Genomic DNA, 26,665 nt, shown 5'->3' with positions numbered 1-26,665 from the left:
ATTGGCATATTTAGGCAATGATACATCTGTCTCAACAGGGAAACGTCGTCCTGCAGGTTGCCTCTTCGTGGAAATAGGGGGGAGACGGATTAGCTGTGGATCAACCTCACTGTCTTCTTTGCCCCCTAGCTGCAGTGGGTTGCATTCAATGTGCTGTTTTAGGGCCCTAGCTTGAGCATTGCCATATTTAGACAATGATACATCTGTCTCAAAAGGGAAATAACATCAGCCTGCATGTTCCTTCCTTGTGGAAATGGGGAGGGGGGGGGGGGGGGGGGCTGAGGATCAAGGATCAACCTCACTGTTTTCCTCGTCACTTACCTGCAGTGGGTGGCATTCAATTCGCTGTTTGAGGGCCCCCGCTCGCACATTGCCACATTTGGGTAATGATTCCTCTGTATCTGTGGTCCCCACAGCCTCAGCGGGGAGTCGGAGTCGCCTTGCATGCCTCTGTCCCCTTGAAGTCAAAGCCTCATTCGAAGTTCTGGGAGGTGGTGGACTTGGTTTCAGGTCTCTTGCCTTACTTAAGACAGTGGCCTGCATAATGATGATTGATGATGAATGATGACTTATATCCGGAAAAGAAACTAGCTCAATGAAATGATAATGAATCTGACATCCTCTTAAATCTCAAATGGATATGACACAGACAGGCAGCTTGTGACATCATTGTGACATCACATTTCATGCCTTTATGTCTCAGAGACATAAAAGCCTACACACGGTGACATCATGACATTCCGTGTGGTATCACATGCCTTTAATGAACCACACACTGACATTCTAAAGGCAGTTTTAAAAAGAAAAGATCACTCAATTAATCAAACAATATATTTGTCAAATGAAATCATAAAATATTAGTCTCGTTATTTCAGTGAAATGCAATAATCAGTTCCATCAATTTGTATTTTCAAAACTGTGTAATGATGACAAATAAATGAATTTTTATTCTGGTGTACTACACGTGTAATGACAGTGATGAGGGTGGAGATATGGTCAGATGATGGCTGGGCATGGATCCAATCAGACTTTTATGGGGGACATTGTGGACATTGAAATTCATGTCCCTCAGTAATTCTGAGAGTCAAATGTGCAACTTTTTAAATACACATAGGTGTGTGTGTGTGTGTGTGTGTGTGTGTGATACAGGTGTAATACAACCACTAGTCCAACGCTCAGGAAAATATCTTGGCAACTCTTTCAATGCAGACCACATCTATAATGTGTTATGAGGGCATTTATAGTGAATTATAATGCATTTATAATGCTGTATGAATGCACTCATTAACACATGTAATGCCTCCTGATGGACTGTCAACAGTCATTAAACATTATAGATTATATTTTTTAGCTTCAAAAAGGGAAAAAAGTGGACAGAAATTGTTGCACCCCTTGAAATCCCCAGTGCATAGCCTATGCTATATGCTATAGCAAGCTAGCTAGCTAACCACCATCCCCATCCCAAACAAGGTAAGCCTACTTGCAAGCTAACATTAGCTACTTGAATGTTTGCTGCTAGCCTACAAGCAAATGGCACATTTCAGCCGAAGATTTGTAGCTTCACTCATAAGGGGTTACATGATGTGATTTTTGAAGCTAGTAATCATTCAGTTAGCTCGCAGAGTAATAGCAAACGTTCCAGTGCCTAATGTTAGCTTGAAAATAGCCTCTATGGCGGTCAGCTAGCTAGCTATAGCATACAGGTATGCCGTGGGGTCATCCCTATGTTTCCCAGATTCTATGTTTCCCGGTCCCCGCTCAACCAAAAAGGGTTCTATGTTTCCCAGTTTCTATGTTCCCTGCTCAACCAAAAAGCGTTCTATGTTTCCAGCTTACTAAAAATAAGGTTCTATGTTCCCCGCTTATCCAAAAAAGGCAGGAAACATAGCAGTTGCATTAATATGTTAAACACACACAACGGAACATAATGGGGAGAAATTACAATCAGAAACTTACCCTTTGGGCGATCTATGGTGGGCAATCTGGGCAATTATATCCTTTACAGAAGGATTTTTAATCCAGCCGTTAAATGCAGTGTTTCAGTCAGTGCACATTTCCTCGAGCAGCCAAAGACCAACTGGTGGCAAGATAGTTATCTACCAGTGTCCGTGAAGAAAAGAATAATTATCATGGCCGAAATAATGATAAATAAGCTGTTAAGTGCAGCGTTTTTTTCGGGAACTCTGTTCAGTAAATCCACCATGATTATTTATTAGTTTTGTGATAAAAATGCGTCTGTGTTATTGATCACAGATGTTGATATCAACTGTTCTGTTCCGTCCTACGACCAATCAGATACTCAGATTTCTTCCTCTCTTGTTTTTATGGAACGGTTGATATCAACATCCGATCACATCATTGCCTGCAAGTTTAAGTAGCTGATCTGCAACAGTCTTTGGTCATTAATGCCAGGACCCAAGGTTTCCATGCAGCACATCATACTGTGATGAAATGATCAATGTTTTTCGCATCACGTGTCACTGGTGTTTGGTTTTCGAGTGATGATTATATGTCCCCTCATTTGTGACCTTGAATCCTCTTGGTTTAAAATCTGGGCTTGTCCAGGATTTGAACCAGGGACCTCTTGCACCCTTAGTGAGAATCATACCCCTAGACCAACGAGCCATATTTAATTTGAAAAAAATCAATATAAATTCCGTCCCCTATTCTTTCCAGACCTGCAGTTAAACTTCACATTGTGGTGGCCCAATAGTATGTCTCTGCAGACCCGGAGACTGCAGATTCAGACCCGCAGTTCTGGACCCACAGTTCTAGACCCTTTGTTTTTCACGACAGTGTCCCCTACTGGACGGCTGCATAACTGCAACTAAATCAGCATCTCACCCAAACACCACTGTTTGAAAGAAGTTACACTTTTAATGCTTTATTACAATTTACAGTTTTAAAATTTTATTACACCCGAATAAAAATACCAAGATTTAATTGTTGATTTATGCCTGGGTGCTGTTCTGCATTATTATTGTTTGCTGGTTGTTTTGTATGGTTTGATCCAACTATTTTAGTTCTTTATTTCTTAATATTCATCAGACTGCTCTGACTGGCACGCGAAAAACTTGCACTGCATTGATCAAACCCACTACAACATATAATAGGAAATGTCTGGTCTTGGGTGTCCAGTCCTCATTTTTGTTGTGGGAATTTGAAACAAAGGCTGTGAAATACTGAAATGGTTTGAAATGTTTTATTGCGACAGTGGTTACATCACACATCAGGGAGATCTGCAGAGAAAAAAAAGAAATCAAACATATCACAAAACTGAAAACAGAAACACTTAAAAAAAAACTTAAATACCTATCACAGTCTACACTGAAATACTGAAGATTCTGGAGCATAGCAAATACATTATTATATCGACATATTAACAACATTACCTACCATTTGAATAGTGTCCCTTCCTTCCTCATCTGTCTTTCGATCCTCCGACAAAACTCCTCCACTTCACTGTAAAGGTAAACAACATCATAATAATAATACTGGGTTAGCAGAAGCATCAATAATACTCAGAAATTACTGCTTCTCTCCTCTTACCTCTGTTGGTAAACAGGCCCTGTCAGAAAGACCTGCTCTGCCTCCTGCCATGACAACTTTTTCATAGCAGAGATTCCATATATGATGGCCTAAAGAAAAAGAAAAGATGTTCATTTAAAGCAATGAAAATGTATTTATACCATTATACCAATACAAAACATCAAGCCATTATTATTAAACCTACACAAGTAACATGCCATTTATTCAGGCTTTGAAAGTCCAGGAGCACACACTCAGTATTCAACAAGGTTAGTAGGCTCACCTCCGGAAAAATTACCCCACAGATGAACTGCACTTCATCTTTGTACTCCACTTGTGTTGGAGTTCTTGCCAGTAAGGCTTTCAGATGGGCGAAGAGAGTCTTCTGTTCTTCTTCACTCTCTATGTAGATAGGCACCTGAGATGAGGGCCTCTCCAGTAGCCACTTAGATGGTTTGCCGTTCAACACACTCTAAGGCAAGAGTTTGGAAATTGATTATTTAGTGTGTTGTGTGGCAAGAGCTAAGGAAATACTGGCAATAAATGGCAGTAGCATTAGATGCATGCATATGTTAAAGATAAAAATAGATTAAATGGGCTGGATAGTTAAATGGTATGTCTGATGGCATTTCTGTAGATGATAATCCTAACAAAGTGGTTGTGTGAATATTTTTTCACTTCATCTATAGTGACGAGAAAATGTAAACATTTGAAAAGTACCACCTAATGCTGCTCAGCTCCCTGTGAGTTTATGATAAAGTCTACCAGGGTCTTTTCACCCTCAGTGCAGTCAGTGACAGCCTGAAGGTGGAGTGGAACTTCATCAGTGATGGTCCTCCGTCTTGGCACTCGGAATACAGGTTCCAGGGCACCCTCAAGCAGACTTTTGGCCTCATTAGTCCAAAAGGCGAACCGCTGACCATGACTTAAAAAACAAGCACAACAACATTAATCCAAAGTATCGCATTTAGAAGTTAAGTCATTGGTGCACAACTGACATGCATGAATACTCCTAAACGAACCTGCCATACACAGTGTTATATGTCAATATTGATGGTTTACTCATTTATATATTTATTTAGATCCCCATTAGCCACTACAAAAGAGGCAACTACTGGTCTGTAGATTTAGTCAACAGATGTTCTACTAGCATACTACTAATCACTGGTTCATCACCTATAGGTGATCCTAAAAATGTCAGTATTCTTAAAATAGATCTGAACATGTTGTTTAGGATTGTCATACCCTTCTATTTTGAATTGTTTCATTAGGAGAAGGCACCACTGGCGAATCAAAGGCATGTCCATCTGAAAAAATGTGACAGTGGTGGGAAGAATTTTTATCTCATAGTGAACCTGTTCTCTTCAAGATGAATAGTATGTTGCCTCATAAGCAACATTTCTAGCCTAACCATATCTTTCTTTGTTTAACATTTTGAATTAAACTAACCTCCTCGAAAGCAAAGCTCTGCCTTGTCACAATCGAAAGGGTATACTGGAACACAGGGGATGGAAAACAAGGCAAGTTAATTGATCAATTTATTTACAATGTTGACAGAAGCCTGCATATACTCTCCCAAGAAACTGAGACCTTACCATGAGCATAAAAATCCTGCAGTCGTTTCCACACGTCTGGCGTGGCAAGCACTAAAATCAACCAAAAAAGAAGGTTAGAGTAGATATGTGACTGAAAGGTTCTTCTATTTAAAGTGCACATTACAGGCAATAGTTACATTTTTTGGTAAAATTAATTATGCATTTCTATTTACTGGAATATCATGCCCAGTCTTCTCTGTCCAGCTCCCTGGGTCAATTTTCTGAGCAATATTTCTAGAGAGAAATACAAACATTAATTTAAAAAAAACATTGTAGCATTAAGTTACACTTCTATAGTATTAAAGTGCATAAGTCTAGAGTGGCTGCCACATGTTTGTGTCAGATTCAGTTCACAACATAGGGGATCTTCTTAGTGGGGTTGACCTGAGGGAAGCAGGCCTGAAGAGCTGAAAATTTAAAAGCAGTCATAAACACTGAGAAAATATCACCAATCAGAAGAAAATAGCAAAAAAAAAATTGTGAAAGATAAAAGTGACAGCCACTCAGACATACAGCAAAATGGACATACAGGCTATAGGAACGTAGCCCAAAATATACAAGTACAGGCTATAGGAACGTAGCCCAAAATATACCAGTACAGGCTATAGGAACGTAGCTCAAAATATACCAGTACAGGCTATAGGAATGTAGCCAAAACATGACAAGCCATATGAACGTGGCACACAGTATGTCTCATTTGTGGACCTAAAAATGGTTCTGTACTCAGCATCGCCAAACCCAGACTCATGCATAGAGTACTGCGAGTCTAGAAAGATGATCTCTCTCAGGAGTGGCTTCATGAGCTACAATATAGTGTGATAGGTAAAGAGATGCACAAGAGTTTAAAAGTCATTAGGACAGGGCCTAGAGCTGGAGTTCACTCTGCTGGAATATATACATGAATTTAACAACTCAAAAGGCACTTAATGTAGAATCTTGTAACTGTAGCATTCCCTTACACAGAGAACAAAGTGTTCAGGTCTGTTTGCATTGGTCCATGCTGGAAAGACCAAGAAGTCCTTCATGTCGACATCCTCCTAATATTTATGAAGCAAAACCTTTATGCAGATCTAGATATTTGTGACTGTATGTATATAAATATTTATTTGTTATTTACACTCACTGGAAAGGTGACAGTAATGTCTTGTGTATGCTTCCATGTAGGAATGATGTACATGTTCTCTATATAAATGTCATTTCCCTGTAGGGGGAAAAAAGCAAAGCACACAAAACAACGTAAAAATAAAACAAAATATCCATTATAATTAAACAGAATGCTTTTTCTGTGTAATTTAGGCTTTAGTAAAAAAAAATGTTACATACAAGTTGCTGAGCTGCTTCATGAATCACTTTCAGGCATTCATTTCCAATCTGCAAGAAAAAAATTCAAACTCATTGTTGAGGAGTGCGATCTCTGATGCTGATTTTGCCTAATTGACCACTGCAGGGCTTCGGTCAGAAAGCACGCAGGACATCAGTAGAGTTTAGATTGTTTACTGTAGAACTATACGTGTACAACGATGCATTCTGGGTACAGAGCAGTTTCTGAAAATATATAACAAGAAATAAAGGACTGATTTATCATTGTGTACTGCTGTGAATTAAATACAGTAAATAAACACTTCACAGTAAATAAAAACACATTAATATCAGTATCAATCATCTAATATTCATAAGTGCTGCTTTAACCCTGAATCATATAGCATATACATATAAACTGGGAGTAATATGAAGTTCACAGCCATACAAACAACTCAGTTAGCTTAAATTATGCTAAATCGCGATCATGCTAACACATAAAAGCACATGTAGACTTTGCCTTTGACTTTGACCTCTGCCGTTCTGATACATCCATCTGAGCTAGCGACGGCCTTGACGACTCTCCCGATGGGCCATTGAGCTCTCAGAAGTGATGGGTCAATGATTAACAGGACAGAGTCTACAGTGATGTTCTTTGATGACCTTTGCCACTTTTGCCTGGTCTGGTCCACTAGTGTCTGACAGGGTCGCCATCTCCGCCGCCCCATACCGGCTGGAGTGTAGACCACCTGAGGCAGAGCCGCATCCTGCCGCCCCATCAGGAGGATGTTTGGAGTGATGGGGTCCAGGTCGGCTACATCAGCTGACACATATCCCAGTGGCTTTGAGTTTAAGATCCCCTCTACTTCCACCAAAGCTGTGTACAGAACATCTTCTGAAACGGAGTGGCTGCCCACTGTGACTTGGAGGCCAGATTTGATGGAACGCAGTTCTCTCTCCCATGCTCCACCAAAGTGGGGAGCGTTCGGTGGGTTGAACTTGAAGTCAATCTGGTATTCTGTCAGTTGATCTTTCAATTGTGGTTCCATGGCTGCGAAAGCCTCCCTGAGTTCTCGCTCAGCACCGCGAAAGTTGGTACCACAGTCCGATAACACTTCGTTTGGTCGCCCTAGCCTGGCAATGAAGCGACGAAGAGCAAGGATGAAGGCATCCACATCCATAGAGTTCAGAAGCTCTATGTGTACCGCTCGTGTCGTGAGACACTTGAATATGGTACCCCAGCGCTTCTCCGTCTTCCTACCTATCTTCACCATGTAAGGCCCAAAACAGTCAACGCCAGTTGAATAAAAGGGTGGACTGAGAAGTCTGAGGCGTTGCGGGGGCAGATCTGCCATCTGCGGCACCTTTGGATGAGCTCTCCAGCGCTGACAGGTGGAGCAGTTGAGTTGGTGATGTCGGATAGCTTGTCGTCCCCTCAAGATCCAATACTGTCTCCGTAATTCAGCGTAGACCCGTTCTGTGCCTGGGTGCAGTAGACGTTCATCCATGTCTTTGATGAGAAGTTTTACAGCTGGGTGCCTCGGGTCAAGCACAATAGGGTGGATCTCCCCGACGCCCGGGTTTCGCAATCTACGCAGCCTTCCCCCCACGCGGATGAGACATGTTGCAGAGTCCCACTCCGGAGCAAGGCTGAGCAGGTGACTGTGATTTGGCACAGCTTTCTGTGCTTTAAGGGCGGCGACTTCTCCTGAGAAGCTATGTGCTTGACATCCTCTCAGCAGCAAGACCTCTGCATCACGGTGGCTAGTGAGCTGGTTGTGCGCTGGATCTGTTGCCGTCCCATGAGTTTGTCGCATTGTCTCCACCAGTTCCTTCCATGAGCTGTACTGGGTAGCATCAGGGATGTTGTCGCTGGGCTCCACGGCTGTGAAGCAGCAGAACGTTATACCTTTCAATTCGGATGAGCCTACTGTTGTAGTTTGCTCAGGTTTCTTCGGCCAGTGTTCTGCACTTTGTTTAAGGAGTGGGGGCCCTTGACTCCAGCGGCCAGGTCCTGCTAGCACCAGCAGTGATTTTCCCCTCATTATATCATCTGCCAGATTGTTTGGGCTGTCAATGTACCGCCATGCCTGTCGGTCAGTTAGTTCTTGGATCTCGGACACACGGGTTCCGACAAACACCTTATATCGACAGGAATCTGATTGAAGCCACTCCAATACTGTGGTGGAGTCGGACCACAGAACTGTTCTCCGGATGGGGAGCGTCATCTCAGTCTTTATGAGCTTGGACAGTTGAGCTCCAGCTAATGCTGCGCAGAGTTCTAAGCGGGGTATGGACTGTTGCCGCTTGGGAGCAACCCTGGACCTAGCCATCACGAAGGAGGTGTGGATGGTGTCTCCTGCATCGACTGTGAGGTAAGCTACTGTTCCATATGCTCGCTCCGAAGCGTCACAAAAGATATGGGGATCACACTTTGCATCTGTGCCTTTGGCAGGGAGTGGCAAATAACAGCGGGGGATGGATACACTGTTAAGATGTTTCAGCTCGCTCTCCCAGGTTTCCCAGGCTTCTCGGAGGGCAGGAGGTAAGTCAGGATCATCCCAACCCCTTTGCTTGGAACAAAGCTGCTGGATTAACACTTTGGCGTGGGTTGTGAATGGCACCATGAACCCTAGAGGGTCGTATTGACTGGCTAACACTTGATAAGCCGTCCTCATCGTCAGCGTAGAGTGCTCAATGATCCGATACTGATAGCTGAGGGTATTAGCAGCACAGTTCCATCTCAGGCCTAAGGCGGGTTCAAGTGGGTCTGTACGGCTCTGGCTCAACCATTGCTCTGTAGCAGAAGATCTGGCGTCGGTGGGAAGATGCGCTACCACCGTTGGGCGATTACTGGCCCACTGCCTGAGGTCGAATCCTGCTTCTGCCAATACGGTGCGCAGCTGGTTGACTCTTTGTTTGGCCATAGATATGGTGGGAAAGCTTTCCAGGCAGTTGTCGAAATAGAAGCTCCGATGCACGGACTCTAGCACTTCAGGGTGGCTGTCTTGGTGGTTCCGAGCATGTTGCTGCAGGGCGAAGATAGCACAGCATGGGCTACTTGTTGTGCCAAATGGTAGCACCTGTCATTCGTACACCTCTGGTGGGTCTTCACATCGCATGTCTCTCCAGATGAACCGAAGGAGTGGTCTGTCTTCAGGCAGCAGGCGGATTTGGTGAAACATTCCACGGATGTCACCGCTCACTGCAATCTGGTGCTGCCTGAATCGGATGAGGACACCTACCAGCGATGGACCAAGTGTAGGCCCAGGTAAGAGCTGCTCATTCAGGGAGACATTTTGGTGCCGAAATGAACAATTGAAGACCAGGCGTGGTTTGTTGTTATGGCACACAAGATGATGGGAGAGATACCATGCTTCTGCAGACTGTTCCACCGCCTTAGGTTGAAGCTTCTTGGCGTACCCAGCATTGATGAGTTTGCTGATCTCAGCTGAGTAGATTGCTGCTCTCTCAGGGCCTCTCTTGAGTCGCTTCTCTGTGGCCCTCAGGTGAGCCATGACTGAATGGGCGGAACTGTTGAGCTTGGGTGCTCCTAGTTTCCTCAGGAGGTGGGTTGCATAGCGGTGGACTCCTTCAACTTCCAGTCGCTGCGTTTTCGATTCCAGAAGGTTCATTGCGTCTTGGTCCTCACGAGAACGGACGACCATTTTCTCATTTCGGAAAGGTAAGACATCGAGTTGCCATAACCTCTCAACATTCCGGTACAGGAGATCATCTGGGCTGGCGAATGCGGTGAAAAGGCACTGTTGCACTGATGTTTGTTCTGGCACACACCTCTCTGCCCCTTGCAGGGCCCATCCTAGGGCAGTATGGATGGCTATGGGTCCACCGTTGGATCCTCTGCGGGTTGGCTCGGTGGCTGTAATGAGGTGCACATGATCTGAGCCGAGCAACACTAGTGGCCTTACTTTGTTGAATGACTTTAGTGGTATTCCTCGCAGGTGAGGATGTCGTTTTTGAAGCATCTGTACGGGGTAGGTTTGCTCCACTAGATCTAAACCTGCTGCTGTGAATGCTCCCTGTACCTTGAACCTCTTATGTGGGTCGCCTTTGGGGGAGATCTCGAAGTTAACCTTTGACCCTTGGAGATGTGTGACATCTGTCCGTACAGTGCGCAGGGCGAGGGTCTCAGACTCACCATTCAGCTGGAGCCACCGGACAGCTGTTGGTAATATTATAGTCCGTTGTGCTCCATCATCTAATACGGCAAAGGTTTCTACTGAATTGGAATTGTTGTGCAGCAGGACAGGAACCACCTTCAGGAGCACTTTGCTGGAAGTTATGCTGGGTGTCAAATATACTCGGCTCTCTGATGTTCTTGACTGTAGGCCGGTGGAATGACACTGAGCGATGCTGTGGAGCACTTGGAGATGGATTTCACCACAGTCACTGCAAGGTTTCTTGAGATTGCAAGACTCGGGTGCGTGTGCATGTGCACACTTCCAGCAGCGTTTCCCTTCTGTTATCCACCTATCCAGCTCTGTTGCTGATTGCACTTTAATGCTGGGGCAGCGACTAATATAATGTTCTTAAAGGCAGTGCACTTTAAAGGGTTTCTTGCCACTAGATGATGTGGATTTGTTGGAGGTGCTTGGCTGAATGGGATCTGCCTCGTGGTACACAGCTACACTTTGTCCTTTGTCTTTAAATGGGATTTTCCCTTTCCCATTGCTAGCAGGTTTCTCCAGTTGATAGCGCTGTACTAGTCTGTTTGACAGACGCTGCTGCTGAGCTTTGCCTTGAAGCCAACCATTTAAGACTTGTAGGTTGTAGCGGTTGAGAGTTGTGGTGTTGAGCTTTCCCTGTAGCTGGAGATATTCGATGAACCCATCTCTGTGGTATCTGGGCAGCTTACTGAGTAAGCGGTCAACATGGGAGCAGCAGTTGAGTTCCATCCCCTGAGGTCCCTCTAAGGAGAGCAGCATACTGACTAGGAGATGGACTCTGAGAGCGAAGCATCTCCAGACTTCACATCAGGTGTAGTCAGGATAGCTGCTATTTCGCTCTGTGCTAATTGGTGTGGCTGACCGTACTGAAGCTGTAATGCCTGCATGGCCGCTGTGTATGGGAATGGATCATGTCTGCAGGACTGGCCAATCATCTGTGCCTCTGGGAGCTTGAGGTGTTCGAGTAGTGCATGGTATTTGTATTTTTCAGTCAGTTCAGGATAAGGCTCGAGCAGGTTATCCAAAGCTAACTTCAGGTTAGCAAACTCCTTTTCACTATCTGTAGTGAAATCTGGGATTTTGGGTTTGGGCACACCATATATGGAGCGTGGTTGCAGACTAAAGTTGTGTGGGGCTGTAGTCTGGCTTGTTGGGATCTGTGACTGAACAGCTGGGGAGGTGTTATTCACTACTGGGGCAAATGGCGGTGATTGCGGTGGCACTACAGATGATAACATAGGTGCATATTGGGGTAGACTATAGATTGAGGGGGATTGAGGTGGAGGATAGTTCGGTGCTGCTTGTGGTCTGTGATATGAAGCAGTGGGCTTGTAGGGCAGGGCTGTGGTTGTTAACTGCTGCTGTACCTGAGGCTGGTGTCTGGGGGCGAATTCATCCTCACTGCGATATACCCCGGTTACCTGGGGTTGCAAGGGGACTGGCTTAAAGGGCTGCTGTGGGACTGAAGCTGGCGTGACTCGTCCACATGAGATGATTGGATAGGGGGAGCTTGGGTACTTTGGAGAGGCTGAATGTATTGGTGTGAACGCAGATTTAGCTCTCTCATTTACTACCAAAGAGGTGTAGTCTCTCAGCTCAGCTTCTCCCTCTAACGTTGAAATCACATCTGCTAGTGTGTCTCTTTCAGTGTGAGACTCCATGTGATGCACATGCTTCTCTGCTGAAGGGGAGGGGCTTGGAGAGTGAACAGAGGTAGGGGAGTGGAGTGAGGACTGTATTTGTACTTGAGTGGGTGTGGCACCTTTTACCTTGTGAGTCTCTTCATTCTCTTCTTCTTCCCGTAGGAATGATGTGATGTGCTCCAGTAGCTCTTGGCAACGACGTTGTCGATGTTCATACTGACGAAGTTTATGAGTGACTTCGGCTATTTCAGCCTGTTCTTCCTCCTCGCTCTTGAATAAGGATTCAACAAGCTGTCTGAGTGATGTGATGCTCAGTGGGTCACCACGGTTAGAGTTATGTGAGGCTCCGCCATCTGCCAAGATTAGAAGTTGCATCTGCTTGTCCACTGTGTGCTGCGGCCGCTGCTCTTCTCTGCTCCTCATGCTCTCCGTCGTCGGGGTGGGAGGAAAGGGCAGGCCTATGAGGGTTGTAGGCAAGGATGTACTCTTCTAGGTGCTTGGGTGTACGGCGCTGTCTTGCACGTCGCTCATGTGCATCAGTATGAGGAGGGGATGCTGCATATTCCTCTGATGCCATTCTGCAGCAGTCAATTATCCGGCTCGAAGGACCTTTGTTGAGGAGTGCGACCTCTGATGCTGATTTTGCCTAATTGACCACTGCAGGGCTTCGGTCAGAAAGCACGCAGGACATCAGTAGAGTTTAGATTGTTTACTGTAGAACTATACGTGTACAACGATGCATTCTGGGTACAGAGCAGTTTCTGAAAATATATAACAAGAAATAAAGGACTGATTTATCATTGTGTACTGCTGTGAATTAAATACAGTAAATAAACACTTCACAGTAAATAAAAACACATTAATATCAGTATCAATCATCTAATATTCATAAGTGCTGCTTTAACCCTGAATCATATAGCATATACATATAAACTGGGAGTAATATGAAGTTCACAGCCATACAAACAACTCAGTTAGCTTAAATGATGCTAAATCGCGATCATGCTAACACATAAAAGCTGACATTTCAAAGAGTGCAAATATACACCAGCAGCTGAACAACACAATCAGAAGAGGTGAGTAACATATACACACTCATTTCACATCACTATGAACACAACTTACATTGTCAGTGACTACTGCACCGCTGTAAACATGTCAAGTGAAGAACGTGAGGAGAAAGAAGAGGAAGAGGAAACCGCCTTCATAATAAAACACCCACTTCAAAATAAAAGCATGAAAAAGCTTGAAGAATTCTTAACACTCATCATGAACAAACCAAAGCTAATACATTATGGTGTTGTCTTCTTTTTGTTCATCATCACATGCTACTCACTTGAGAGTCCATGTCTCTTAGCAACCCCAAGCTGCAGAAATCTTCCCGAGTGAGACATATAGGTCCTTCTTTCACAATGATTTCTGCCATAGGCCGTTTTGTGTCCAGCACGTAACTGACCTGCAAATAACAGTTAAATTAGTCAGTAACAGTGTGTGGCATGACAGAAACTTCACATTTTTATTAATTGGCTTACCAGTTGGTCCTGGATAGGGTTCCAGCCATTTTCCCAGGGCTTTATTGCCGCCAAATAGCCAAGGGCCGTTGTCGGGGACACACTGTGGGCAGCAGCCGGGGGCACACTGTGGGCAGGGGCCGGGGGCACGCTGTGGGCAGGGGCCGGGGATACTGATTCCATTGAAAGTTAAGTAAAAAATCACAATAAAGATTAACAGTCATACATGTCAATAATAATAACATGCTAAAAAATGCTGAACCATCAAGTGAAAGATGTTTCTGACCATGACATATGAACCTCCTGCCAAACAGAAAAACAAAGCTAAGAACTTGACAGAACAAAAGCTCCACAAGCTCCTATAATTACTCACCAGCAGGTGCATCAGTGTCCATTGAAACAGGTCCAACAGTGGTAGATGTCTCTGAAGATGCAAGATTCCCTTAAAATATGCACACATGTATCAACAATGAAATACAAGTAAATATCATGTACTGCACAGCAGAATATGACATGATTTATTCAATCACTGAAGTTGTGGAGGCCATCTTTCCACTCTTGGTACCGGTAATGGGTCTCACATTGATGGCATGTTTTACTGTAGGTAGAGACATCTGGAAATCCAAAGATTCAACATGATTTACAGCAGAGTGTATAATACATGAAGCAGATCACATGTGTCACATTTGTTATAGGAAATCAGCTGATAAGCATCATTGACCTACCTTGCTCAATATTTGTGTTGGTGAGGATCTTTGCTTTATTAGTTATGAGGACTGGGTTGCTCAAAGGCACATTGCCCGGACAGTGCTGGCACAGCATCTCCTCAGGAATGAGATGCTTTCTGTGTTCTTTGTCCACTGGATGCAGTAAATGTTCTGGTAGAACTGCAGGTATTGTTTTAAACTTTAAAATGTACTGGACCATGCGCTTCATCTTTTGATGATCTTCTGCAGGATATGACACATCCCCCACATCATCTTCCTTGGGATTTTCATCTGCTGTCGATGGTGCTGTGTCCAGGCATTCCTCTACATCAGTGCTCCTTACTTTTCTAAACAGACTGCGGTGCGTTTGAAATAAGTGTCATTTGGCAATGTATTTGTGTGGGCATGATCTCTTTGTTTTGGTGCAAGGACAGTGCCATGAATTCTTTTTGGCGTCGTATGAAACTATCACTCTTCCCAGCCAACTGTAGTATGAAATGGTGGGCTCATAAATGGAGACAAATTTTTTGGACTCGGGTATCCCTGTTTTGGTGAGTATGGAAAGGGGCTTATGGTTGGTTGTGGCAAGATTTTGTCAATCAAGGCATAATTTCTTTTATCTTCGCCAAACCACTTGCTTTTTATCATCTCTGTTAGTGTTTCTTCCTGTAGTGGAGGACAGGCGACATACGATGAACAGTATGTTATTGATTTTAAGTGTACACACTGATAAGCTTTTGAGCCACTCCTCCATGCCAACTCCATGTTCACCTGGCGCTCAGTAGATTCACAGAACACATGCTGATTTCCCCCCCATAGTTTATTTTGAACATGAAGAGGAGTACTGGTTCCAAGAAATGACTTTTGGACAGTAAAGATCCCATTTTCCAAATCTATGCATTCACTGTCAAGGTGGGAAGTAGCAGTTATGTCTTTGTGTTTGCTGATGTGCTTTCTTTCTATGTGTCTTTTTAAATTTCTCTTGTTCATCATGGCCAGGCATATGGGGCATTTTTTTTTTAGCACAGGCTTTACACAGAGCCTTTTCACCTGTCCACTTGGGATGGCTGGTGCAGTGAAGGATTGTACAGTGGCGGTTCTTAGTGGCAAGGCAGTGGAGGTTGTTGGTGCCAGGGGGGTGGTAGTCTCGCCACCCGACAATCAGAGATCTCCGCCTTCTGATAGTCTGGGGACACTCCTTTCTAAAGTGTGTTTAACATACCGGCGAAAACGGCCGGCAACAAAGCAACGCCTCTTGCATTTTTGAAAAGGACATGCCTTCTCGGAAATGTGCGCTCCCCCTTTTCTTGTCTGCAAGGAAACAAACACACAGAGAGCTTGAAAATGGATGCCGAGAGATTTAACTCCATTTTATCAAACGTGTGTTCATCCGTGAAGAAAATATTTTTTCCAGCGGATAACTTAGTTACAACATGATTGAGCTAACTGGAGTAGTTTCATGTCGTATCCGACAACGGGAGGCTTTGAACAGATGACGTCCTGATGTTAGCTTTGCTGCTGCTGTTAGCTGTCCCTGTCAGCTGCAGCCACTGATGCTTTCTAGACATCGTGATTTCCCAAAACTGAATAAATACCACACATAGTAACACAAAACTGCTTTGCTAGCTCAATCATGTTGTAACTAAGATATCCGCTGGAAAAATATTTTTTTCACAGACCGTTTAATGAGTTATTACCTATTACAGACACTGCTAACGGCTAAGAAATAGTAATGTTTGTTCAATCATTGTGTTTATAGACTTTACAAACATACAACAAGGTGATTCCCTCTATAGTCCGGCCATACGGATGAGTCATGGCCTTGTAAAAGATTATGTTTGTGTCTTTTAGCTGGCGAGAATGTGTGCCGCAAACGTGACAAACACCCACTAACTTTGACGGCGTTTTCTGCGAGCACGGCTGAGCCATTTTGTACTGCTACACGTGTTTCTAGTGGGACTATGTGTACAAGCACAAGAGTTCAGTGAGCCACCGAAGGACTGCCCTGCAGATTTACTATTGGTTCTGCAACGTAGGGAGTTTTTTTAAACTCTGAAATTGTATCCGCCCATCTAAACACAAAATCAGGGAGAAAGTCATCAGTCTTTAGTTAAGCAAAGCGCCTAAAGACTGACTTGTCAGTGTAGGGGGGTGGAGGTTGTTGGTGCCAGGGGGGTGGAGGTTATTGGTGTCTGGGGGGTAGAGGTTGTTGGTGCCAGGGGGTTGGAGGTTGTTGGTGCCTGGGGGGTGGAGGTTGTTGGTGCCTGGGGGGTGGAGGTTGTTGGTGCCAGGGGGTTGGAGGTTGTTGGTGCCTGGGGGGGTGGAGGTTGTTGGTGCCAGGGGGGTGGAGGTTGTTGGTGCCTGGGGGGTGGAGGTTGTTGGTGCCAGGAGGGTGGAGGTTGTTGGTGCCTGGGGGGTGGAGGTTGTTGGTGCCAGGGGGGTGGAGGTTGTTGGTGCCTGGGGGGTGGAGGTTGTTGGTGCCTGGGGGGTGGAGGTTGTTGGTGCCAGGGGGGTGGAGGTTGTTGGTGCCTGGGGGGTGGTTGACACAGCTGGGAGGTTGGCAGTGGTATTTTGTGGGGCACCGTGCTTTTTCTTGCAGAAATCCAAATGTTTCACAAAATCTGGTTTGCGCACCAGTGTTGCCCTGCAGTATGGACAGTGATAATGTAGCTGAGGCCTACAACCCAGTCCACATCTGTGAATGGTATATCCTTAAACATAAGAACATAGAATGAAGTATTACTATATAATATATAGATATATATATATATATATGTATACATACACAAATTGTCACTTACAAACACAAAAGCTGAATCAAGTCTGAAGTTCCAGCAACCCTTTAACTACCCCAGGAGAATGTTTTCAAACTTTACCTTCATGGCAAACAGCTCGATGGAAATGAAGGCCCAAATGTTGTTGGTACTTGCTCAACTTTGTTGGGCAGAACAAAGCAGGGCTGCAGAAAGGACAGTGAAAGTCCTTACAGCATGTTGTGCATTTCTCCAGTTGGGGCAAGGTTTCCCCTTTCAGGATTGTTATGTGCACCTTAAAAAGAGAGTGCCTAATTAGTCAAAGTTAATATTTTTCATCCTTTTTACACACATAAACAAGGCCAAAACCTAATTATAGACAAAAATACATTTCTGATCTTCTGCGCTGGATGAGCATGATTTCTGTCCACAAAATCTCTAAATATATGCTATAGAGTAATATCAATGTAATGATATAAACACACGTGATATAGGCTATAATATTATGAATAATAAAGGGAAAACGTGTGTAGGTGTATTACATGATATACAGTACAGGCCAAAAGTTTGGACACACCTTCTCATTCAATGCGTTTTCTTTATTTTCATGACTATTTACATTGTAGATTCTCACTGAAGGCATCAAAACTATGAATGAACACATGTGGAGTTATGTACTTAACAAAAAAAGGTGAAATAACTGAAAACATGTTTTATATTCTAGTTTCTTCAAAATAGCCGCCCTTTGCTCTGATTACTGCTTTGCACACTCTTGGCATTCTCTCCATGAGCTTCAAGAGGTAGTCACCTGAAATGGTTTCCACTTCACAGGTGTGCCTTATCAGGGTTAATTAGTGGAATTTCTTGCTTTATCAATGGGGTTAGGACCATCAGTTGTGTTGTGCAGAAGTCAGGTTAATACACAGCTGACAGCCCTATTGGACAACTGTTAAAATTCATATTATGGCAAGAACCAATCAGCTAACTAAAGAAAAACGAGTGGCCATCATTACTTTAAGAAATGAAGGTCAGTCAGTCCGGAAAATTGCAAGAACTTTAAATGTGTCCCCAAGTGGAGTCGCAAAAACCATCAAGCGCTACGACGAAACTGGCACACATGAGGACCGACCCAGGAAAGGAAGACCAAGAGTCACCTCTGCTTCTGAGGATAAGTTCATCCAAGTCACCAGCCTCAGAAATCGCAAGTTAACAGCAGCTCAGATCAGAGACCAGATGAATGCCACACAGAGTTCTAGCAGCAGACCCATCTCTAGAACAACTGTTAAGAGGAGACTGCGCGAATCAGGCCTTCATGGTCAAATAGCTGCTAGGAAACCACTGCTAAGGAGAGGCAACAAGCAGAAGAGATTTGTTTGGGCCAAGAAACACAAGGAATGGACATTAGACCAGTGGAAATCTGTGCTTTGGTCTGATGAATCCAAATTTGAGATCTTTGGTTCCAACCGCCGTGTCTTTGTGAGACGCAGAAAAGGTGAACGGATGGATTCCACATGCCTGGTTCCCGCTGTGAAGCATGGAGGAGGAGGTGTGATGGTGTGGGGGTGTTTTGCTGGTGACACTGTTGGGGATTTATTCAAAATTGAAGGCACACTGAAACAGCATGGCTACCACAGCATCCTGCAGCGACATGCCATCCCATCCGGTTTGCGTTTAGTTGGACGATCATTTATTTTTCAACAGGACAATGACCCCAAACACACCTCCAGGCTGTGTAAGGGTTATTTGACCAAGAAGGAGAGTGATGGAGTGCTGCGGACCTGAACCCAATCGAGATGGTTTGGGGTGAGCTGGACTGCAGAGTGAAGGCAAAGGGGCCAACAAGTGCTAAACACCTCTGGGAACTCCTTCAAGACTGTTGGAAAACCATTTCAGGTGACTACCTCTTGAAGCTCATCGAGAGAATGCCAAGAGCGTGCAAAGCAGTAATCAGAGCAAAGGGTGGCTATTTTGAAGAAACTAGAATATAAAACATGTTTTCAGTTATTTCACCTTTTTTTTGTTAAGTACATAACTCCACATGTGTTCATTCATAGTTTTGATGCCTTCAGTGAGAATCTACAATGTAAATAGTCATGAAAATAAAGAAAACGCATTGAATGAGAAGGTGTGTCCAAACTTTTGGCCTGTACTGTACATGAATACAAAATTAACTTTTAGCATAAAATACACTAATTGCCAATATGTAAACTGTTTCATGCTTGTATGAAAACGTAAGCCTATACATGTTTTTCTCATATCATCCATTTCATTGCTTTCATCATTTATTCATGTTTAATTTAAAGCACATGCTAAAATTATTCATCATCGCGCTTCGGTTTCATGAAACAAAATGTGCAGGTCAAACAGTTCATTGCTAACAAGCTAAACTATTACCTACTACTTTAACCCATATTTGACGTGCCTTTCAGACTATCGTGGTAAAGACAGTCATATCATTTTAAACGTATCACTGTAAAACATCAATTTCGCTGTCTAATTCAAGTCAACAAAATAGTTTGATGGCATTAAACAAATAATGTGATTCACATTCAATACTCACTCGGATCGTCGTCGTCCATATTCAATAGTTGTAATAGTATGTTGGCTTCCAATGAAATAGAGGGCACTGTCGCGAAATACAAGGGGTCTAGAACTGCGGGTCCAGATCTGCAGGTCTGAATCTGCAAAGACCCATTGATATCCTATCCGGTCAAACAGCGCCCTCTGCCGCACAACATTTTACATCCCATTCAGCACGTGTCCTCTGAGTTCCTCACTGTATTCTCCTGCAGAGCTCTGCCTCATCTGTCATGTTGAGTATCTGACATCAACATCTGCTGCATTTCTTAAGGTACCTGTGAGCCAGCCTTTTTTCTACCGTTTCGTTCATCCAGCTGGCTGTTTTCACTGTTTTCAGCTTTTAAATAATGTTCATTGTAGTGGTAGTGGAGTGGTGACTGTAGTGGTATAGCCTGCTGTGGATGGCTCTCGTCTGTATGTGTGATGACGCGTGACCTCAAACTGCTACACCTAATAAAAACACTACATTTGCTGATGACATAGCATCTCATCATTTTGATACCAAGGTCCATGAAGTTAGAGCCTGGGATACCTTGGAAGAGCAAGTCTGAGTCCTGTTTCAGAGACATGTTGCCATTTTTAACTTTGCACATGATACACACCAAATTAACAGTTTATTTCTCTTTTTCTTACCTGAGGAGGATCTTACAGATTCAAACGCTGCCTTTAAAGGAGAAACAAAAGAAATAAACGATTTATTTGGAGCCCACAGTGCTCAGACCTCCCTTGTGCCCTGTAGTGAACTATTTTTTGTCTTGCACCTCAATATTTTCTCCTGGATGTGCACACACTCGACCCTTCTTCAGTTTATGGGGTTGCCTTTCCTTTTCTGAGGTTTCATCAAAGATGAAAGTTTCATGAGCTGTTTGATCCAGCTCAAGATTGTATCGGGTCTTCTTCTTTTCCAGATTTTCATCATTTGGATTTGTAGGTTTTCATAAAGGGTTGGAGCTTTATAATGTATTTATACAACAATTTGTCTTTGTGGTTTTCTCCAGGCTCTGGTGGACTTCCCAAACTTCCAGATACCAGAAGCTGATCACAGGCCATGCCAACAATTCTCTCTCCTCTCTTCTCCACGTTCAACACCAACACCTGCTTTTCTCAAAGCCATCAATCTGCAGTCATCACATCAGTCATTTCACTTCACAAGAATGAGCATAAACAGATTCCTTAAAATCTGAGGTCTTTGAGGATTTGTGGGATTTTGAAATTTTGTCATTACACACTTTTTTAAAGCCTTTTTATTGCATTTCCTGTGGCAGTGACAGTTGATTCCACAGCTTTTGATGAAGCATTGATCTTTACTGCAGTGAGGATTTATCAGTCAGGGAGTTTCTTGCGAAATTGAACAAATGCTGATCAACATTCAACCCTGCAGCTGCTTTCTTGTAGTCTCCCTGATGACGTCACCTTTGCTAAACCCCAAAACCTCTATGGATGAAGGGACCTCCCGCCGGGTGCGGTGGCGCGCGCCTGTAATCCAAGCTACCGGGAGGCTGAGGCTGGAGGATCGTTTGAGCTCAGGAGCTCTGAGCTGCAGCGGACTGTGTTGATCGGGTGTCCGCACTAAGTTCCGTATCGATATGGTGCTCCTGGGGGAGTCCGGGACCACCAGGTCGTCTAAGGAGGGGTCAACCGGCCCAGGTCGGAGACGGAGCAGGTCAAAGCCCCCGTGCCGCTCAGTAGTGGGATCGCGCCTGTGAATAGACGCTGCAGTGCAGCCTGGGTAATACAGCGGGACACAGTCTTTTTACACTGTCTATACTCTTCAACAAACACCTGTCACAACACACACGCTCAACAACAATGTCTGCACATGTTAAAGCAGCTTCATCACTGCCTCTTCATTTTATTCTTCCCATCAAAACCCTCACAAACCACTTCTCTGTTTCTTTGTCCTACAGCGCCTCCACCTGGAGGAGAGGAGCAATGACCATCAATCACACCAGTCAGTGCAGCACCACAGACAGACTACTGTCAGCTAACTGTGTTTTTATTTCACTTATTCAGTGAACATGATGGAGAAGAGAGAAGTTCCTCCATGATGATAATCAGACACAACATCAGAGCTGCAAACATTTAAATACTGTCTGTTATTTCTATCTTGTTGTGATGTTGTTAGTGTGTGTGTGTGTGTGTGTGTGTGTGTGTGTGTGTGTGTGTGTGTAATATCAGCACTTTAATTGCTTTGTTATTTTCCTTCATTCATCAGGAACTCTCCTCCAGTGAACAGTTGAACCATTTACCTGCTGAAAAACAGTTGCAGAGCATCCACACCAACAGGGTTTTGAAACATGACAACAGACTTTTTCACAGTGGATATTCTCATGTGGGAATAATGAAATGAATGTTTGCTCTCTGTCACATTATGATGGCTACTGGGACACTTGAATCCCACCTCCTGACCTCTCTGCATGTTCATGTACCTGCTGCCTCCAAGTTCCCATCATGCAGGCAGAGCACACAGCAGACACATGGTAGCTTCATAATTTCCCTCACACCAGAAACCAGTCAGGACTCCTGGATACCTACAAACACTAGGCCTATGTGATTTCATTATTACTGTTGACATAATGTGTTGCCTAGGTTAAGGATCAGAGGAGTATCAGCCAGGCTTTTGTAATTGAAAAGCCAGGGCTCGTCCGGGATTTGAACCCGTGACCTCTCGCACCCTAAGCGAGAATCATACCCCTAGACCAACGAGCCATATTTACCATGGAAAAAATAAGGTTTCACATTTCCAGCCCTGTCATTTCCAGCCGTGCAGTTAAACTCCACACTGCTGATGTGGCAGCTTGTAGACCCATTCTCATCTGGTCAAACAGCGCCCTCTGCTGCACAACATTTTACATCCCACTCAGCACTACAGTTTTCTTTCTCCTTTTGAGTTGTGCCTCACCTGTGATGTTATTTTGGGTATCTGACATCAACATCTGCTGCACGTCTCACTGTAATTTGTGCAATAGATAAGTCTAGAATACTGCATTGTTTGCACATAAAGCCTGTACCTGTATTCAAATTCAATATTAAATTGTCTTGCACTGTTACATTTTGTGTATGTTTCAACCCTGTGATCCTGAAAACAGGGTAACACTTTACAAGGAGGTAGTTATGAGGGAAATAATGGTCAGTTCTTGAGTAACTCCCAATCAGATGTCAAAGAGAAGCTAATCATTAATCAACAGTTAATTGAGAAATGAAGGAGGGAACCAATGAGGAACAACCTGATAGCCCACTTCTCAGTCCTTAACTCTAACACCAGTCCTAATAAAGTAACACTATATAGATACTGATGAGTAACTGGAGAACAGACTGGGAGATCGATGTCAGTCGGTGAACCATTAGGTGATGATTAGTTCAGAAATATTTGTGGATCTATCACACTGAGACTTTCATCATGACTAGTGACCAGGGGTGGTCCTTGTCTGTGACACCCCTCAGGATCCCAGTGGCATGTGAGTAAAAACCCCTCCTGAGTCTCTCAGCACCTGGCACCTCCTCTCAACTGCAGCAGGGAGATAAGGGAACACTAGACCACACCAGTGTTCAATACCTCCATCTACCCAGATGCAGAGATGGATGCAGAGATCGTCTTGCCCATCCATGTGTTCTGGATAGAAGCTGAGGTTTATCCTCTCCACCTTTGACATAACTAATTACCTAAACATTACCTTTTCAGATTGTCCCTAAAGTGGTTACTGAGATGAATCGTTACTTATGCTTACCTGATCATTACTTACCCTTTTTGTGTAGTGCTACATGATACTGAGTAGTTATTGAGTACTGAATCATTACTTAATTATTAGCCTACTTCATCTACTTGACTTATTTTTCCCAATAAAATAAACAAACAAAAAACTTGAATTTCAGTGCAGGGGCACCCTAGTACGGGGAATAGTGGGAGTGATTACCCAGGGCCTCATTAACAAAATTAAAATTGGCTGAATAAATCGGTTGAAAGACTGATTAAAGGTACTCTTTTGATTCCCCAACTCAAAGTGTTGCCATGGACATGATTAATGAAAAGAAGTGGCTATGTCATCATTTTTCATAATATATTTTAGGACTTAGGTGCTCTGTATAATACGTTCTCTCACTGTCTTGCTAATTGTGCTCATGTGCTGTGGACTTTGTTTATGTGATTTGCTTTGTGCATTTGTGTGCCTCTTCTTGGCTGTGTGTTTTGGTCTGTGTTATGTTTTATGTTCTACGTTTGTATAGTAAGTTTTTAATGTTTTTGTTATATGGTTAGGTTACTTTAGTAATAGGCTTTAAATCTTGCTGTTTCTGCTATGTGCTTTATGTGCTTTTGTCTGTGGTTATGTACTTGCTGATGTGCTTTCTATATATGTTTATCTGCCTTTTTATGGACATGCCATCAATTCACTTTTATCCATGCTTATGTGCTTTTGTACTTCTGTACGTTATTTTAATGCCTGTTTATATATATATATATATATATATATATATATATACATATATATATATACATACATATACACATATATATATATATACATACACATATACCATCAACCTGCCAGGGACTGCAGATGAAAATTAGCCTGAATGGCTAAATCTGGCACATTTACGTAACTTAAGTGGTCATGTTAATTAATGTGCACTGTCCCTTCTTAAATGAAATAAACATAAAACGCATTTACTCACAGGTAGTGTATGGACAGTGTTTCTTAATAGCCTATGTGACTATTGTTTGTGTTGTTATTATCTGCTCATTGTGCCTTTTGAAACAGTTACAAACAAACTTGTGGTAGTTTACTTTGCACCCAAATGATACTGATCTTTATTATCTAAATAGGCCTATAGTGTGGTGTTATGGTTGATATATAGGATGATATATAGACCTGTTCTCTCTTTTGCAGTAATTGATCACGGTTACATTACATCTATGATGAAAAAGAAACAGCTCTTTCGCGAAGATTGTGTGGCTCTTAAAAGAGCCGTTTTGGGGGCCAGTTTCCAGTAGTCAAAGAGAGTCTAGGTTTATTTGGCCTTGGCGGCCTTCTCGGTCTTCTTGGGCAGCAGAACAGCCTGGATGTTGGGCAGCACGCCGCCCTGAGCGATGGTCACTCCGCCCAGCAGCTTGTTGAGCTCCTCGTCGTTGCGGACAGCCAGCTGCAGGTGACGAGGGATGATACGGGTCTTCTTGTTGTCGCGGGCAGCGTTTCCAGCCAACTCCAGGATCTCAGCGGTCAGGTACTCCAGCACAGCCGCCAGGTAGACGGGGGCGCCGGCACCGACACGCTCCGCATAGTTTCCTTTGCGCAGCAGCCTGTGGACACGGCCGACTGGGAACTGAAGCCCAGCACGGGAGGAGCGGGTCTTTGCCTTGGCTCTGGCTTTACCACCGGTTTTTCCGCGGCCACTCATTTTTCAGATGCTCTCTAAAGTCGGGACAAAGAGAAGTGTTCTCTCAGCAGCTGAAACCCTCCTCTATATATCCACGGAGCGCGGGACGGTTCCTGCCAGACCAACCAGAAAAGAGGCTTCAGCAGAGCAGCAGAGGGCGGCCCAGCCTGAATTTTTGGCGGACCTTTTGAAAGGATTTTCAGCCAATAAGCAGCGGAGATGTGGGCGGTGGGTCGCTCCTTCAGGCGGTGCTGAGCTCCGTAGGAGCCCCTCACCAATCAGGAGCCGGAGGTTTGAAGCAACGTCACCATCTCACAGCCGGTCCCGCAGTTTAAGAGCAGCGGGTCTTTACATGTTACCATATCGTTCTCCTTCACAGAGAAAGAAGAAGTCATGGCAAGAACCAAGCAGACCGCTCGTAAATCCACCGGAGGCAAAGCCCCGAGGAAGCAGCTGGCCACCAAGGCTGCCCGTAAGAGCGCCCCGGCCACCGGCGGCGTGAAGAAGCCTCACCGTTACAGGCCCGGTACCGTGGCTCTCAGAGAGATCCGTCGCTACCAGAAATCCACGGAGCTGCTGATCCGCAAGCTGCCCTTCCAGCGCCTGGTCCGAGAAATCGCTCAGGACTTCAAGACCGACCTGCGCTTCCAGAGCTCCGCTGTCATGGCTCTGCAGGAGTCCAGTGAGGCTTACCTGGTGGGCCTGTTTGAGGACACCAACCTGTGCGCCATCCACGCCAAGAGAGTCACCATCATGCCCAAAGACATCCAGCTGGCTCGTCGCATCCGCGGAGAGAGGGCTTAAAATCTCTGCTGCTGCTCCACAAACCACAACGGCTCTTTTAAGAGCCACCTCACTCCTCACTCAGGAGCTCACTCCTCTGCTCACAACACACATTTCACCATGAATGAACTGGTCGGTGACTATTTATTTCAAAGAAGTTAATGAAGTTATAAGAAGCAAAAAGACAAGACCGGCTAGAAGGTAACACAATTTAAGAATAGGACAACATAGCATAAAGTACGAAATGGCATAAAGTAGGCTATTTAGTGAGACACTGTTTAGTCTATCGCATATGTCCAGTTTATGGACAAACCACTAAGTGGTCTCTCCTCTTGAAAAACCCATACTTGCATGAAAGACAATAAAATTACACAACTATTTTGTGCTTTCCCTGCTTCACTTTCTGCAGATTTAGAACTGTTTAGTAGTGATGGTGAGATGAAGCGAAGCATTGAAGCTGTCCAGCAAATTGTTTCAGAAAAGGGTTCATTTCTCGAGGCTTCATGTGCACACGAAACCACCTGCTGGCCAAAGTGTGTAAGACAGGCAGCTGTGATCTTACCATGTTATCTGTGATACACGGTATTTTGTGTCAGTAACGGCTCTTGGGAATGACGATAAATAATAAAATGTAATATAAAATATAAAAACATATATGACCATATAACTTGTTTATATAAATATAGTGTGTTTTCTAATGAGTAGG

General features: G+C 44.1%; 2 protein-coding genes and 1 non-coding gene across 3 annotated transcripts; 1 reads left to right on the top strand and 2 right to left on the bottom strand.

The window, feature by feature from the left end:
- Positions 1-22,440: 22,440 nt before the first annotated feature.
- trnap-agg (transfer RNA proline (anticodon AGG)) lies at positions 22,441-22,512 on the bottom strand. The gene has a single exon. It is a non-coding gene; the product is annotated as a tRNA-Pro (tRNA).
- A 2,264-nt stretch (positions 22,513-24,776) lies between these two features.
- On the bottom strand, positions 24,777-25,378 carry LOC117262891 (histone H2A). The gene has a single exon (XM_033636079.2). The coding sequence runs from the start codon at positions 25,195-25,197 to the stop codon at positions 24,811-24,813; it is 387 nt and encodes a 128-aa protein (XP_033491970.1). The 5' UTR covers positions 25,198-25,378; the 3' UTR covers positions 24,777-24,810.
- Positions 25,379-25,556: 178 nt separating this feature from the next.
- On the top strand, positions 25,557-26,329 carry LOC117262886 (histone H3). Its single transcript, XM_033636074.2, has one exon. The coding sequence runs from the start codon at positions 25,570-25,572 to the stop codon at positions 25,978-25,980; it is 411 nt and encodes a 136-aa protein (XP_033491965.1). The 5' UTR covers positions 25,557-25,569; the 3' UTR covers positions 25,981-26,329.
- Positions 26,330-26,665: the final 336 nt, after the last annotated feature.

The sequence above is a fragment of the Epinephelus lanceolatus genome, chromosome 5 (genome assembly GCF_041903045.1).
Source record: "Epinephelus lanceolatus isolate andai-2023 chromosome 5, ASM4190304v1, whole genome shotgun sequence".
Classification (NCBI taxonomy): domain Eukaryota; kingdom Metazoa; phylum Chordata; class Actinopteri; order Perciformes; family Serranidae; genus Epinephelus; species Epinephelus lanceolatus.
The sequence above is the reverse complement of the archived record's forward strand: the minus strand, read 5'-3'. Positions and strand labels throughout refer to the sequence as shown.